Source organism: Manihot esculenta, chromosome 3, assembly GCF_001659605.2.
Source record: "Manihot esculenta cultivar AM560-2 chromosome 3, M.esculenta_v8, whole genome shotgun sequence".
Classification (NCBI taxonomy): Eukaryota; Viridiplantae; Streptophyta; class Magnoliopsida; order Malpighiales; family Euphorbiaceae; genus Manihot; species Manihot esculenta.
Window position 1 is genome coordinate 11,019,084 of NC_035163.2, and position 14,067 is coordinate 11,033,150.

General features: G+C 37.8%; 1 protein-coding gene across 1 annotated transcript; it reads left to right on the forward strand.

Annotated features, from left to right (window-relative positions):
* The first annotated feature begins 5,950 nt into the window (after window positions 1-5,950).
* On the forward strand, window positions 5,951-6,514 carry LOC122723271. The gene has a single exon (XM_043955050.1). The coding sequence runs from the start codon at window positions 5,951-5,953 to the stop codon at window positions 6,512-6,514; it is 564 nt and encodes a 187-aa protein (XP_043810985.1).
* Window positions 6,515-14,067: the final 7,553 nt, after the last annotated feature.

A 14,067-nucleotide genomic window follows, 5' to 3' on the forward strand; every position in this document is an offset into this window, starting at 1 on the left:
TGATCAGACTGCCTTCACTTTCATGAGCTACCCTCAGTGGAACGATTGGAGCTGGAGCATGGATGGGGCCATCGAAGGGGGAGTTTGAGGCAAAACTTTCATTGAGAGTAAGAGAAGAAGAGGAAGTATTCCTATTCATCTTAAAAGGAAACATAAAATAGAAATTACCGTAAAAGCAATGGAGTATAAATGAGAAAGAAGAAGCGACCGAGTCTTTCCAGAAGCAAAGATTATAGTTATGAGCAAAAGTGATATTTGGAGAAAAAGAAGGGTTCTTATAAGACGATTTTAACGGCAGGTTTTAAATACGGCTTGAGAAATAGGACAGCCATCATTGAAGAGCTAGGTAGGCAAAACGACGTGAGCAAGGAAAGATCAATCTCAATGGGCCACGTCCCCTAGATTGTGAGAACAACTGTCATATTCGAATATGAAGAATCAAAGACCAGTGAGGAGACCTCTGATGTTGCACAACGATCACCCAAAGTGAGCCATGAGCTGTTACCATAAAATAGAGCCACGTGGCAAGTGTCTGATAAGCGGATGCACAATCCTACCAAAGGAAAAAAAGACCCAGACACCGTTACACCCAGCTCTTCATCACAACTTGCCCTCTACTGAAGAGGTCGAGCCTTCACATAAAGTTACCGTTAGCAGGTATAATCTAGCAGACTCCTGTTATGCCTGTAATCACAGGATCACTGACTAGTTAAACCGGTGAGATCCCTTATCAAATAGTCGGCCACATCATTGTCGAATTATCAGAAAATGTTATATTTAACTCCACGCTGTTACAGTATAAAAGCCAACGATCACAAAGATAAATGTACACAATTCTTTGACACAACTACTCGCAAGTTCCACATTCAACCTATTCTCCAGTTTACTGACTTGAGCATCAGAGTAGCTGCCATAGGCACCAACCACCTCACATTCTCTTTCTTATAGGTTTAGCTAATCATAGCACAACTATACGTTCAATCGCATCAGTTATATAATGAAGTTTGGATTGTGAATCGGCATAAGAGCATTTAAGTATTGAAATAAACATTACATTTAATAAAGAATATGTATATATTGTTAAAATTATCTTTAAAATTATATTTATAATTTATGAATGTTTTCAGTGTATTTAAAAAATATATTTTATGAAAAGTATTTTCTATAAAAAATGTTTTTCTAATGAGATAACTTATTTTTCATTACTTAATTTTAATTTAAAAAATAAAATTTATTAGCAAATTTATATATAGAACTCTTAATAAGAATTTTGAGATATGAAAAATGACTTTCGCTTTTGAAAAGAAGAAGTCATTTTCTTTAAAATGGTATACTTTTTTCCTTTGCCCAGTAAAATATTTTCCGTTGACTAAATTTTCTCAATGTCTCACATGATAGAAATTATGGAAAATGTTTTTATGAAAAATATTTTTCGTGAAACAAACGAATACTAAGTGAGATAAAATTAAATAGGGTTATAATAGTCAATTTATATATTAGCTATAGTTGCATTTGTTTGTGGAAAATAACTTATATTTATAATATATTTTCCATTCCTTGGAAAATATTTTCCATAGAAAATATTACCTAATTTTAATTTTAAAAATAAAAGTTATTAACAAATTTATATATAGATGTCTTAATAAGGTGTGGAAAATGACTTATTCTTTTCAAAAGATGAAGTTGTTTTTCTTAAAATTACTTTTTTTTTACCCGGAAAATATTTTATATTGAGTAAATTTTCTAAGTGTCTCAAACATTAGAAAATATTAATAAAGAGTTTAAGTGTAAAAAAGAAAAGTGGATAATAATTTTGAAATAACCGAAAAAGGAAAAAAGAACAAAAGTTATGGAATGGAGATAGTATCAGAATTCACTTATTTTTTTATATGTATTGAGAAAAAAAAACATTGAGTTGATTTTTATTTTTTTCTCCCCTCTTTTTAATTTATTTTTTTATTTCACATGTTATGGAATTATTTGATTGCTATAAACAACGATTATAATCTAAAGTTAATCTTTTTATAATAGAGGTTATATTGACTCTCTTTCAACTATTCTTATGTATTGGACTGAATAAATAAAAAAATAATAATAAATAATATTTTATATAAACTTTAAAAAAATATAAACAAAATAGAACAATCAAAGAAACACGATAACATTAATGGTTTAAAAATATTCTCCATTAATAAACAAGGAATGTGGCTCTTTAAAGTTATTATCTTTAAGAAGAAATAAACCATCATCTTGAATACTCCAATTGCACTGATTGCAACCCAATCTAACTTGATAAATCCAAAATACACCATGGTTTGTGTCGTTTAGATGAAGATAACACCAAGATAGTGGAAACATAATGTCATTAATAGACCATGAAACTTGTTGTCCAGGCTTCAATATGTGAAGACTTTGATCATAATTTTTAGTTTCACACATAAACGGTATGTCATAACTTGCATTATTTGTCAGTCTCACCTTTATTAATGGCATGAAGAAATCTATGATTTTGTTTATAATAGACTTCTCCGCTGATGATGGAGCTGACATTATTGATAATACAAGTATCATGCAGAATATGAATTTCTGTTTGGAGATTATGATCATTCTGTAACGAGTAATGATATTCTCTTTGATATTATTTATAAAAAAAAGTGTTGGGGATGATGATGGTAATTGTAATTGTGTTTTTCATTTCTAGAATTCTTAATAAATAATGAATTAATAAGTAGACAAATTAAGCCGAAACAATATTTTGTTTTAGTAGTTATTTTCCTTGTCATTGCTTGTGAATTTCAATTATTTGGTTAGAAGGATTGATTAATTAGGTTTTAGAACTGAATTTATTAGTTGAGAAAAACTAGGGTTTATGAGTAATTATTCTATACATAAAGGTCAAAAATAGAAACGATGCTACAGGTGAACCAATGTAATTACTACGTATATTATCAATAAATAATTGAGAGTTTGAGATCAACGCTACTGCCATATGGCAAATTGTTAGATGTTTTCTAGACTATCTAAGTTTTGCTAAGCAACTCATATTACAAAAATATTATATAATTGATAAAATTTTTTAACAAATTTAAATTTCAACTTTCAGGTAAATATAAATATTTTTAATAATAGTGTAGATTTAGTAGGTAATTTTAAATTATTTAATAATTTAAAATTTTATATTTTCGAGTCCCTACATAGAAGCTCAAATAACAATAGTATGGAGTCCCTATGGAATCTGCCCACAATTTCTTTTTTTTTTTTTTCCTTCCTTTCTTTGGTTAGACATCGATGCTTTTTCAGTTTGTTATAGATATAATTTTTATTGAATCAAATATATATAAACAATATATAGTTAAATTTTATTAATCCATATTGAGAAAGAATTTAACATGAACATATAAGTGATATAGATAAATTACGAGTTTTCTCTGATGATAAAAAAAACTTCAAGGTTGTCAATATTATATATCCAAGTTCTAGAAATTTGTGTATAAAGTGTGGCACTCCTGTTCAATAGAAATGGTGGGGTAGGAGAAAAAGAACTAATTAATTAATTTATTTTAAAAAAATTTATTGTTGATAGCGTACGACAAGAATGTGTCGTAAATACAAATTTACCAAATACTATAAGGGAGTTTGTTTGATAATACAAATTAGCCTACTGTTGCAAGGGAATTTGTTTGATTATTGGTGTTCGATCTTTGATGTCATTATTCCAAGATAAGATTATTATTTGTGATCTTAATCTTTTCATCTTATCATTGTCTCCCTTCACTCTCCACATTATTTATGTCTTATCGATCAATTATGAAAAAAAAACTCTCCACATGATTTATGTCTTATAGATCAATTATGAAAAAATTTATATATTTTTTTTTAAATATAAGAAAGTTTCATTAGAAAAGTGTTAAAACCCATTACATCAAGTTCAAAAATAAACAAACTAAAACATACACACCTATGTAAAAAACCTAACCAAGACCAAGCTCAACCCTCCTTAATAAAAGGTTCAAAGCCCAAACAAACAAGTCTTGAAAGAGATAACCCTAAGAAGCCAGTTAATCCGAAAAGGGGGAAGGATCCGACAAGCCCACATCTTGAGCGCCACTCGAGAAACTTCGTCAACGATGCAGCAGCCTAGAGAAACCATTATGGATGACGAAAAACTATTCTCCAACAACCTCAAACCACCAAAAGAAGTGACTTTAAGAGAATTGGAGGGATAGCAACCAAACACTCATGGCACATATGATGGCAAGATCATATCAAAAGCATCAACAACAGCACAACACAGGATCTCGATCTCAACACCTTAACGAACTTCGACAAGGACAAGAAAGAAGCAGAGTTTAGAGATTGGAGCAACCCACTAGAAGGGCATTGTAAACGTTACTGAGCTAACCATCCGAGGTGCATCCCTGGAATAAAAGCATCTCTGACCTCCTGAAGCAAGGATAGCGCTGAGAAATCAGATCTGGGACCATAGAGGCAGATGAACCTGCATGCAAGACCAACTAAACATCCAAGACAAGAAAAAGAACACAAGAATTGCAGATCTATAGATCTCTTGCCCATTCACTGCCAGATCTGCTATTCCCAAACCAAGAAAAGCAAGAAATAAAAACAACCGCTGAGAAGTGGGGAGGATACCCACACTCTGGGCGATGAGGAAGAAGCTACCGCTTCCTGGGCTGTAGGGGAGGAGACTAAGTTCCGAAAACCAGAAAAGATTCAGTGGAAAAATCCCTCCCTAGAAACTAGAGGGCGGAGAAAAATATTTAAGCTTATGGTTTGTTGAAAGCAAGATGATCCTCTCTTTATTTGCATATCTACGGGACTTGAACATGCACACAACTAACTATCAATACTTTTTGTAGCCAAGATTTACTAAATACCCTTATTTGTTTTCATCATCACTTTTTTTATATACTTTTTTTTTCAGTAACGGATATAGAATTTCAAAATAGGCTTTACTTGGCAATGTCTATGTATTTTTGTTCGTATTGATGAACAATTTTGCTTTATTTTTTTGCATTTAAGTGGTATATGAATTTTCAAAATTTTATTTTTTTTTATTAACATAAGTTTATTTTCTAAAGATTTACGGTAAGTGGCGAACCTATAATTTCAAATTGAAGGAGCAAATTTTAATTCTCTCTATCTTATAAATATAAATTTAATTTAATTTCTCATTTATTATAAAATCACCATATTTTTTGAAAATATAATTTATTCATTAATTTACTAATATATTCATATTTAAAATTTAATAAAAAATAAAATTTATGAATTCTAAAAATAATTTACGAATTTGAGTTGATTAATTTTAAAATATTATTAAATATTATATTCGTTCTATAATTTTTATTCACTTTTCTTTTTTACACATATTAGAAAATACAAATTTTTTGTTAACTTTTCAATTATATCCATCTTAAATACATTAAAGTTTATTGAATATTAAGAGATATTTTGAGAGATTTCTTAAAAATAAGACAAAATTAAATATGGTAAAAATATTCAATTTATACATTATTATAGTCTAAAATAGTAAGGTAGTGAGATATGGAGTCGTTTTTGGAAGACGAAGGTGCCTCCTAAAGTGCTTAATTTCTGCTGGCGTGCTTTAGTTAATGTTGTTCCTTGCCTCTCTTTGCTTCGGTCCAGGAGAGTTCCGGTTGATTCGATGTGTCCGTTGTGTCATGAGGCTCCTGAGACTGTCTTGCATATTCTTGTTTAATGTCCTTTTGCCCGTAGTTGCTGGTTGAGTTCACCTTTGGGTTGGCCTACATTCTTCACTGCATCTCTTAGGGAGTGGTTCTCTTTAGCCTTCCTTACTGCTTCTGCGGAGAATGCTTCCCTTGTTCTAATGATATGTTGGGCTTTGTGGCATAACAGAAATAATGTTGTTTGGAAAGCTCAGGGTTGAACTGCGAGTGGTGTGTTCTTCATGGCACTGAATTTTTTGCAGCAATGGAGGGGGGCCTGTTCTAATTCTACCAGCTGCATCAATGTTGTGTCAGCTTTGACTGTCTGGTCTCCTCCACCGCAGGGTTGGATTAAAGTTAATATTGATGCCTCTTTAAACTCGCAACGAAGTTCACTAGGCTTCGGCTGTGTAGTCCGAGATACTAATGGTAGATTTATGGCGGCTAAAGCAGGCTGTTTTTGTAGTCAGATGGAGGTTAAGTGTGCTAAGGCAATGGCTTTTCGAGAGGCGTTGAGCTGGATTAAAGAGTGCGGATGGGATCAAGTTCTTTTCGAATCGGATGCTCAGGTTCTTGTTGTGTCCATTAACAATGCTTCGTTAGATGATTTATCACCTTTTCGTCTTTTGGTTCAAGATTGTAAATTGCTTCTATCCAGTTATGAAGAAGTAAGATGTGGTTTCATTCACAGGTCTGCGAATGATGTCGCTCATGTTCTAGCAACATCGGCTCATTCTAAGTCAGATCAAGGAGTTTGGGTTCATGTCCCTCCTCCTCATATAGTTTCTTTGAACGCTTTGAGTTAATGATATTTCTCTCCTTTTAAAAAAAAAAAACAGGAAAAATTATAGGACAAAAGGAATACAATTTTTTTTATTAACTTTCCGATTATACACATTTTAAATACATTAAGTTTTATTAAATATTATGAGAGAATTTGAGAGATTATTTTGTTAATGAGATAAAATTAAATAGGGTTATAATAGTCAATTTATATGTTATTATAGTTTAAAAAAAGAAAGTGGACAATAATTCTGGAATAATCAAAAAAGAAAATATGAATAAAAATTATAGAACGAACAGAATATATAAAGAGAATTAAATTTATATTTTAGAAAAAAAATTAATTTTTACAAGAACAAAAAACATATAGTAAAAAAAAAATAAAAAATTTAATATATATAAATCCTCTAAAAATTTCTATACATAACTTAACATAATAATTTAATCATTAATGTTATTAAAAATATGTTTATATATATATGACCAAATAATATTTGATGAATTATTAAATTTAATTTTATTATATAATCAATTATTCAACATTTTTATAATAAAGTAATTTTTCAATGATATAATGGTAATAAATGGAATTTATAAATTTAAGAGATATAAAATATGTTTATTGACTATTTATTATTTTTTAGTAATATCACTAATATTTGTTACATTTAAAAATTTTTAATTCAATTCATATCAAATACAAGAAAATATAACTTTTTTTTTAATTCTTTTTTAAAAAGAAGAAGCAAACAGAAATTTTAAATTACAAAATTTTAAAAATTAAAAAATATATATGCATATAATTAAAAAAGCTAAGGTGGACAATTGCCCACCTTAGCTTTAAGGTGGTTTCGCCGCTGTCCACCATGACTCTTTTTCGATATTCAACTAGTTTTTACAATATTTAAAAAGGAAAATATATGTTGTTGCTAATTTTCTTTTCAACGAACAATATCTTCTAACCAGCAATTAGGACACTTTTCAATATAAAAAATGAATGAGATCTCGAATTCGAATTCAAATTCTCGATATGCCTATTTTAAAATATTCACTTTCACAATTGAAGACTGGGATAGATGCAGAGTGTAACGACCCGAAAATCGGACCGCTACCGGCGCTAGGATCCAGATCGGCTTAAGGCCGCCGGGACCCGTAGCAAGCCTGACATCTAAGCTGTAAACCTGTATAATCCCATCCATGATCAACAACATACATAAAAATTAAAACTTTTCTTTTCATATCCATCAACTAAACTCAACCTGTACATAAACATAACATAATCATAACATTGATCCCTCTTTGGGATCTCATCAGTGCCCCCAATGGGTGACATAACATATGTTGAGTTGGTTTACATAAACGACATAAAAATCCAAGATCATGAATTGAAAGGGATAACAACATTCTATGGTCAAGCACACCTCTAATATCCATAAACATCATTACATAACTATACTGTACTATTACATTACATTGTTCTATGATTTGTCATGTCCACATTCTATCTATTACATAAACAAGCTTTACTCTAACCGACCTCCTCTTCTATCCTGTACCTGCAAGCTGGGGGTAAAGGGAGAGGGGTGAGCTAAAAGCCCAGTGAGTAGAACCATAAAACATATTATCAAACATGCTCCAATGAAATGCATCATAACACAGACAATTCACATAAGGGTTGGGTGAACTTGTCACCAATTAGTCCAAGCTAACTCTGTGCCAGGCCGTAGCATGGGGTCCTGGTCTTCCTGTCATAACATACATTACTTACCATTTTCCCAAGGGCCTCCTCTGGGCTCCTGGTCTTCGAGTCCCATAACCGTGCCAGGCCGTAGAATGGGGTCCTGGTCTTTCCTTACTCTGTGCCAGGCCGTAGAATGGGGTCCTAGTCTTCCTGTCATGGACTAATTGGGTCATCCAACACTCACCCACATCAACAACAATTGATGCAATGCGGCATATTCGTGAAAACTAATGCAATCATCCTATTGCATAATTGTAATACCCGGCTAGACTCCGGTATCGGAATTCCTACCGTCCGGTGGAATCTCGGATGTCGGAGACCTCTAGAAGGGTAGAATCATGTTTTATAAAAATGTTTTCATGTTTAATGTTTTAGAGTATGAAACTAAATGAGTTTTTGCATGAAAATAACATTGAAGGAAAACCCAGGTTCGGCCGCCGAAAGTCAAGTTCGGCCGCCGAACATGCATGCGTTTTGGAGGCACGTTAGGCCCCCGAAAGCACGAGTGAGGGAAGTCCATGTTCGGCCGCCGAAAGTCAAGTTCGGCCGCCGAACATGGCATGCATGCGGAGGCACATTCGGCCCCCGAACGTGGCCTGGCCAGCCACCTATAAAAGGGTCCCTTAGGTCCGCACGGGCGAGCTTTTTCTCCCCCGTTGTCGGCCAAGGTGAGTCTCCGCCACCTCTCCCTCGATCTTGAGTGTTTTCCCTTAGATCTTTCATGGTTTTCACGGGTTTTAACTTCTGTTTTGAAGATCTGTGAGTAAAGAGCAAGTTTTGGGTACTTGGAGGTTCAAAGAGCTCAATCTCTCCATCTCCAAGCTAGGATCGCCTTTCCTCTCGTTTCTTCAAGAGGTAAGCTCGGATCCACCCTTGTTATGTGTTTTAAACAAGCATTAAGATGTTTTATGGGTAGAAATGCATGTTTAGACTTGTTGATGAGTTTATGGGTTTTGATGTTTTGATGAACAATGTATGTTGATTTGTGTTGTCCTTGTGTGTTGTAGTTGGGGTATTTGATGTTTTGAGGCCCCTAGGAACTTGTATACATGTTTTAACTGAGGTATATGCATGATTGGTGAGTTTGGAGGCGAAAATGCATTTGGGAGCCAAGTTTCTGCCCTTCGGCAGAAACCAGGTTCGGCAGCCGAAGGCACTTTCGGCCGCCGAACATGGCTGGTGAGGCAGGCCTTTCGGCTGCCGAAGTTGCCCCCGAAGGGAGACTTTCGTCTCTGTCTGGGACTTTCGGCCGCCGAAGGTGCCGCCGAACATGCATGAGTTTCGTCTCTGTCTGGGAGTTTCGGCCGCCGAAGGTGCCGCCGAACCTGCCTGACTTTCGGCTCTGGAGGGACTTTCGGCCGCCGAACCTGCCGCCGAAAGTGCCCTATCCAGCCATTTCTTGCATGTTGTTATGTGATTGTTTCATGATGTTTTAGGGGGTTTTTGGGGAGTATATTAGAGCTATGTTTATGTATGTTTGGTCCCTCATTGGAGTCCACCTGTGTAGGTTCGGACCCGAGGAACCGAGGACCCCAGCAGTGAGCCAGCTGCTACAGAGATTGTCAGAGCTAGCCAGAGGTGAGTGGAATAAACCTTAAGTTTTAAAATAAATGAAATATGAATTTTGAGCATGACCCATGCATCATGAATGCCATGAGCTATAGTAGGTTGTTTGCATTAGTATTCACGAATATGTTGCATTGCATTTATGATGTTAATGCTGATGTGGATTGGTTATTGGATGATCCTTTAGTCCTCATATGATATGATGATGTTATGGCATGTATGGTATGGAAGTCCAGGTTGTACCCATTCTACGTCCCTGGCACGATGTAAGAGAAAGTCCAGGTTGTACCCATTCTACGTCCCTGGCACAGTTGGTCCGTATGATATGTTATGATAAGGGAAAGACCGGTTGACCCATTCTACGTCCCGGCACAGTTGGACCTATGTAGAGGACTATAGGTGACAATACCATCCGAGATGTGATTTGTTGTGATATGTTGCATTCCATGAAAGCATGAAATTTTAATATATGGTTTTATACTATTCTGCTCACTGGGCTTTGTAGCTCACCCCTCTCCCCTAACCCCAGATGTGCAGGTACAGGGTAGATCAGAAGGTTAGCCAGAGTTTATTGAAGTTTGTTGATGTAATAGATAGATTGTGGACATGACAAATGTATTATGATGTAATGTAAGAGATTACAGTATGTTATGTAATGAGGTTTATTGAGGTTATAGATGTGCTTGACCCTATGAGTATTGTAATCCCGTTGATACATGATCTATAGAAATGTTTTATAATGTTTATGTTTAAGCCAACTCATCTTATGTTGTATCGCCCGTTGGGGCATTGATGAGATCCCACAGAGGGATCATGAGTATGATCACGTCTATGTACATGTATGTTCAGGTTGAGTTGGTGTATGAAAAATGAATGAAAGAAAAGTTTTAAAATTTTATGCATGTTGTTGATCATGTATGGGATTATACAGGTTTACAGGTTATATGACAGGCTTGCTACGGGTCCCGGCGGCCTTAAGTCGACCCGGATCCTAGCGCCGGTAGCGGTCCGATTTTCGGGTCGTTACAGAATGGTATCAGAGCCCTAGGTTCATATGGTCGGACCTAGAGTGTCGGGCTCATAGATGTTATAGAAGGTCAAGCACAATAGGAAGGTCATGTCCACTAGGATAGGATGTTGAGTCCTGTCTTGCATGATGATGTGAAATGCCATGACTTTATGCATGTGCATTAATGATATGATTTACTATGTGATGTATATGATGAGGGTTCATGTGTGCTCACATGAACCATATGATGCTAATGTTTGTATGTTGTGTACTGTTTTCAGAAAACAGGATGAGAGGAACTCGTCGATCTGCACGATTGACTGGAGTGCCACCTGAGGATGAGGGCACGAGCGCCCGTCCTCCTACATTGCCTAGGGCAATGTCTTGTAGAGCCAACAGAGAGAGAGTGTCAAGGGACCCTAGAAGGTCTTTTGATGCTAGCAGAAGGGGGACTGATAGAGGAGGAAGTTCTTCAGATGTGAGGGAGGCTATGGAAGAGGATCAGAGGAGGGATGGAAACCTGGATGTGAGCATGGAGGAAGAAGGGACAGGGGAATCTCAGGGAGGCGTTCAGGCCTCGGGGTATGGTTTTCCACCCCATTATCCACCCTTCCCACAGGGTTCAGGGTATCCGATGGGAGGTACATCGGATTACTCCAGCTTTAACCCCTACCCTACCTACATGCCTTATCCACCTTTCTACCCACCCTATACACAATACCCAGCTTATCCACCCTCACCCTTCTATCCAAACCCAGCAAACCCCACCTCGGGGAATGCTGCACCTCCACCTCCACCACCTACAGAACCAGCAGCCCCAGTTACTCAACCTCCTAGACCTAGCTCAGTTGATGGGAGCAAGGTAAAGATGACAGACTACCTCAAGTTAGATGCTCCCAAATACAAGTCAGGGGATGACCCCTTTGAATATCTGAGAGTGGTGAAGACAATAACTGATGAGCTAGGGGCAAGTGATAGCAGGGCCATTCAGATGGCAGGGTTCACTTTAAAGTGCAAGAAGGCACGGGAATGGTTCAAGTGTTATGTGGACCCGAGACTAGACGGTATGACATGGGAGGAATTTGCGAATGAGTTCGCTGGATGGGCTTTTCCAGACAGTTCTAGAGAACTGAAAATGATTGAATTTGAGCAACTGAGGCAGTCAGAGCACATGAGTGTAGAGGAGTTCACGGATAAATTCTTGGAGCTATTGCCTTTTTCAGGGCAAGCTCTAGATTCAGATACGAAGAAAGCCAAGAAATATGTTATGAAGCTGCATTCCAGGTACTCCTCGTTGGTTCAGTCAGCTGAGAGAGAAAGTTTCCACACTGTGGTGGATATGGCTCGAAGAATGGAGGCAAGTGCTATAGTTGAGGGGTCAGTGAAGCAGTCAGTGACCCAGTCTTCAGGGGTTAAGACCCCAGGCAGAGGAGGACCAGGGTTCTCTTCTCAGAGTTCAGGCAAGAAGAGGTGGGATAACACCACCAGGAAGTCGAAGAAGAATAAGTTTTGGAACAAGTTGAAATCCGGTTTGGGATTCGGCGGTGGCTCGAGCTCAGGCTCAGATGGTACAGAATGTCAGAGATGTGGAAGACCGCACAGGGGAGTGTGTCGAGCTGGGACTAACACATGTTTCAGATGTGGACAGGAGGGACACATGGCTCGGGATTGTCCTAGAGCACCTTTTATGGGCCAGCCCCAGCAGACAGCTTCTGGTAGTGTGGCACAGCCAGCAGTTCCAGCCACAACTCAGGGCAGTGGCAGAGGTAGAGGGAGAGGGACAGCCTCTTCTTCTGGTTCCCGAGGTGAAGGTCCATCAGCTCCAGCCAGGATCTTCACCATGACACAGCAGGAGGCTAACACATCCAACACCGTGGTGTCAGGTAATCTCGTCATTGGGTGTTCTGATGTGTATGCGTTAATGGACCCGGGTGCATCTCATTCATTTATTGCTCCGAGAGCCGTTGAGAGGTTGGGTCTGATAGTCTCTGGGTTAGAGTGTCCCCTATGGGTCAGTGGACCCAAGTGTGACCCGTCAGTGGCAGTGTCAGTCTGCCAGTACAGTCCAGTTTTTGTTGAGGGAAGATGCCTCTCCGCCGACCTTGTGGTTCTAGATTTGACAGATTTTGACGTCATTCTAGGGATGGATTGGCTATCTACCCATGGTGCTACCTTGGACTGCAGGGACAAGGTAGTCAGGTTCAGAGATCAGAACGGGTCAGAGGTCGTCTTCAGAGGAGACAAGAGGGGCACACCTAGAGGTCTGATATCAGCTCTTCAGGCTCGTAGGTTGCTTAGGAAGGGATGTCAGGGGTACTTAGCTCATGTGAGAGAGCTAGACAGTCAGGTCAGAGAGCCAGCCTCGGTGCCAGTTGTCAGAGAGTTTCAGGATGTCTTTCCTGATGAACTTCCAGGTTTACCACCTGCTAGGGAGATAGAGTTCGAGATAGAGTTGGTACCTGGAGCTAGACCGATCTCTATCCCTCCCTACAGGATGGCCCCAGCAGAGTTAAAGGAGTTAAAAGAGCAATTGCAGGAGCTGGTAGAAAAGGGTTTCATCCGACAGAGTACCTCACCTTGGGGTGCTCCGGTCTTGTTTGTGAGGAAGAAGGATGGATCCCTTAGACTTTGTATCGACTACAGGCAGTTGAACAAAGTCACTACCAAGAATAGGTACCCATTGCCAAGGATCGATGATCTATTCGACCAGCTAGCCGGAGCAGGTTGTTTCTCCAAAATAGATCTAAGATCGGGGTACCATCAGCTAAGGATAAGGGATGAGGATGTGCCGAAGACAGCCTTCAGGACCAGATATGGGCATTTTGAGTTCCTTGTAATGCCGTTCGGGTTAACCAACGCCCCTACAGCATTCATGGATCTCATGAACAGAGTATTTAGTCAATACCTGGATCACTTTGTTATTGTCTTCATAGATGATATCTTAGTGTATTCCAGGAATGCAGAGGAGCATGCCCATCATCTGCGGTTGGTCTTACAGACTTTGAGGGAACATGGCTTGTATGCCAAGTTCTCCAAATGTGAGTTCTGGCTGAGGAGCAATTCGTTCTTGGGGCATGTAGTGTCAGAAAATGGTATTGAGGTAGATCCCAAGAAGACAGAAACTGTGGCTAACTGGCCTAGACCCACTTCAGTGACAGAGATTAGAAGTTTCTTGGGTTTGGCAGGTTACTACAGGAGGTTTGTTCAGGACTTCTCAAAGATAGCAGCTCCTCTAACCAGACTAACCAGGAAGAGTCAGA

What these genes read in the sequence shown, in the direction of transcription:
- LOC122723271 (XM_043955050.1), top strand. Translation starts at nt 5,951, where the DNA reads ATGGCACTGAATTTTTTGCAGCAATGGAGGGGGGCCTGTTCTAATTCT.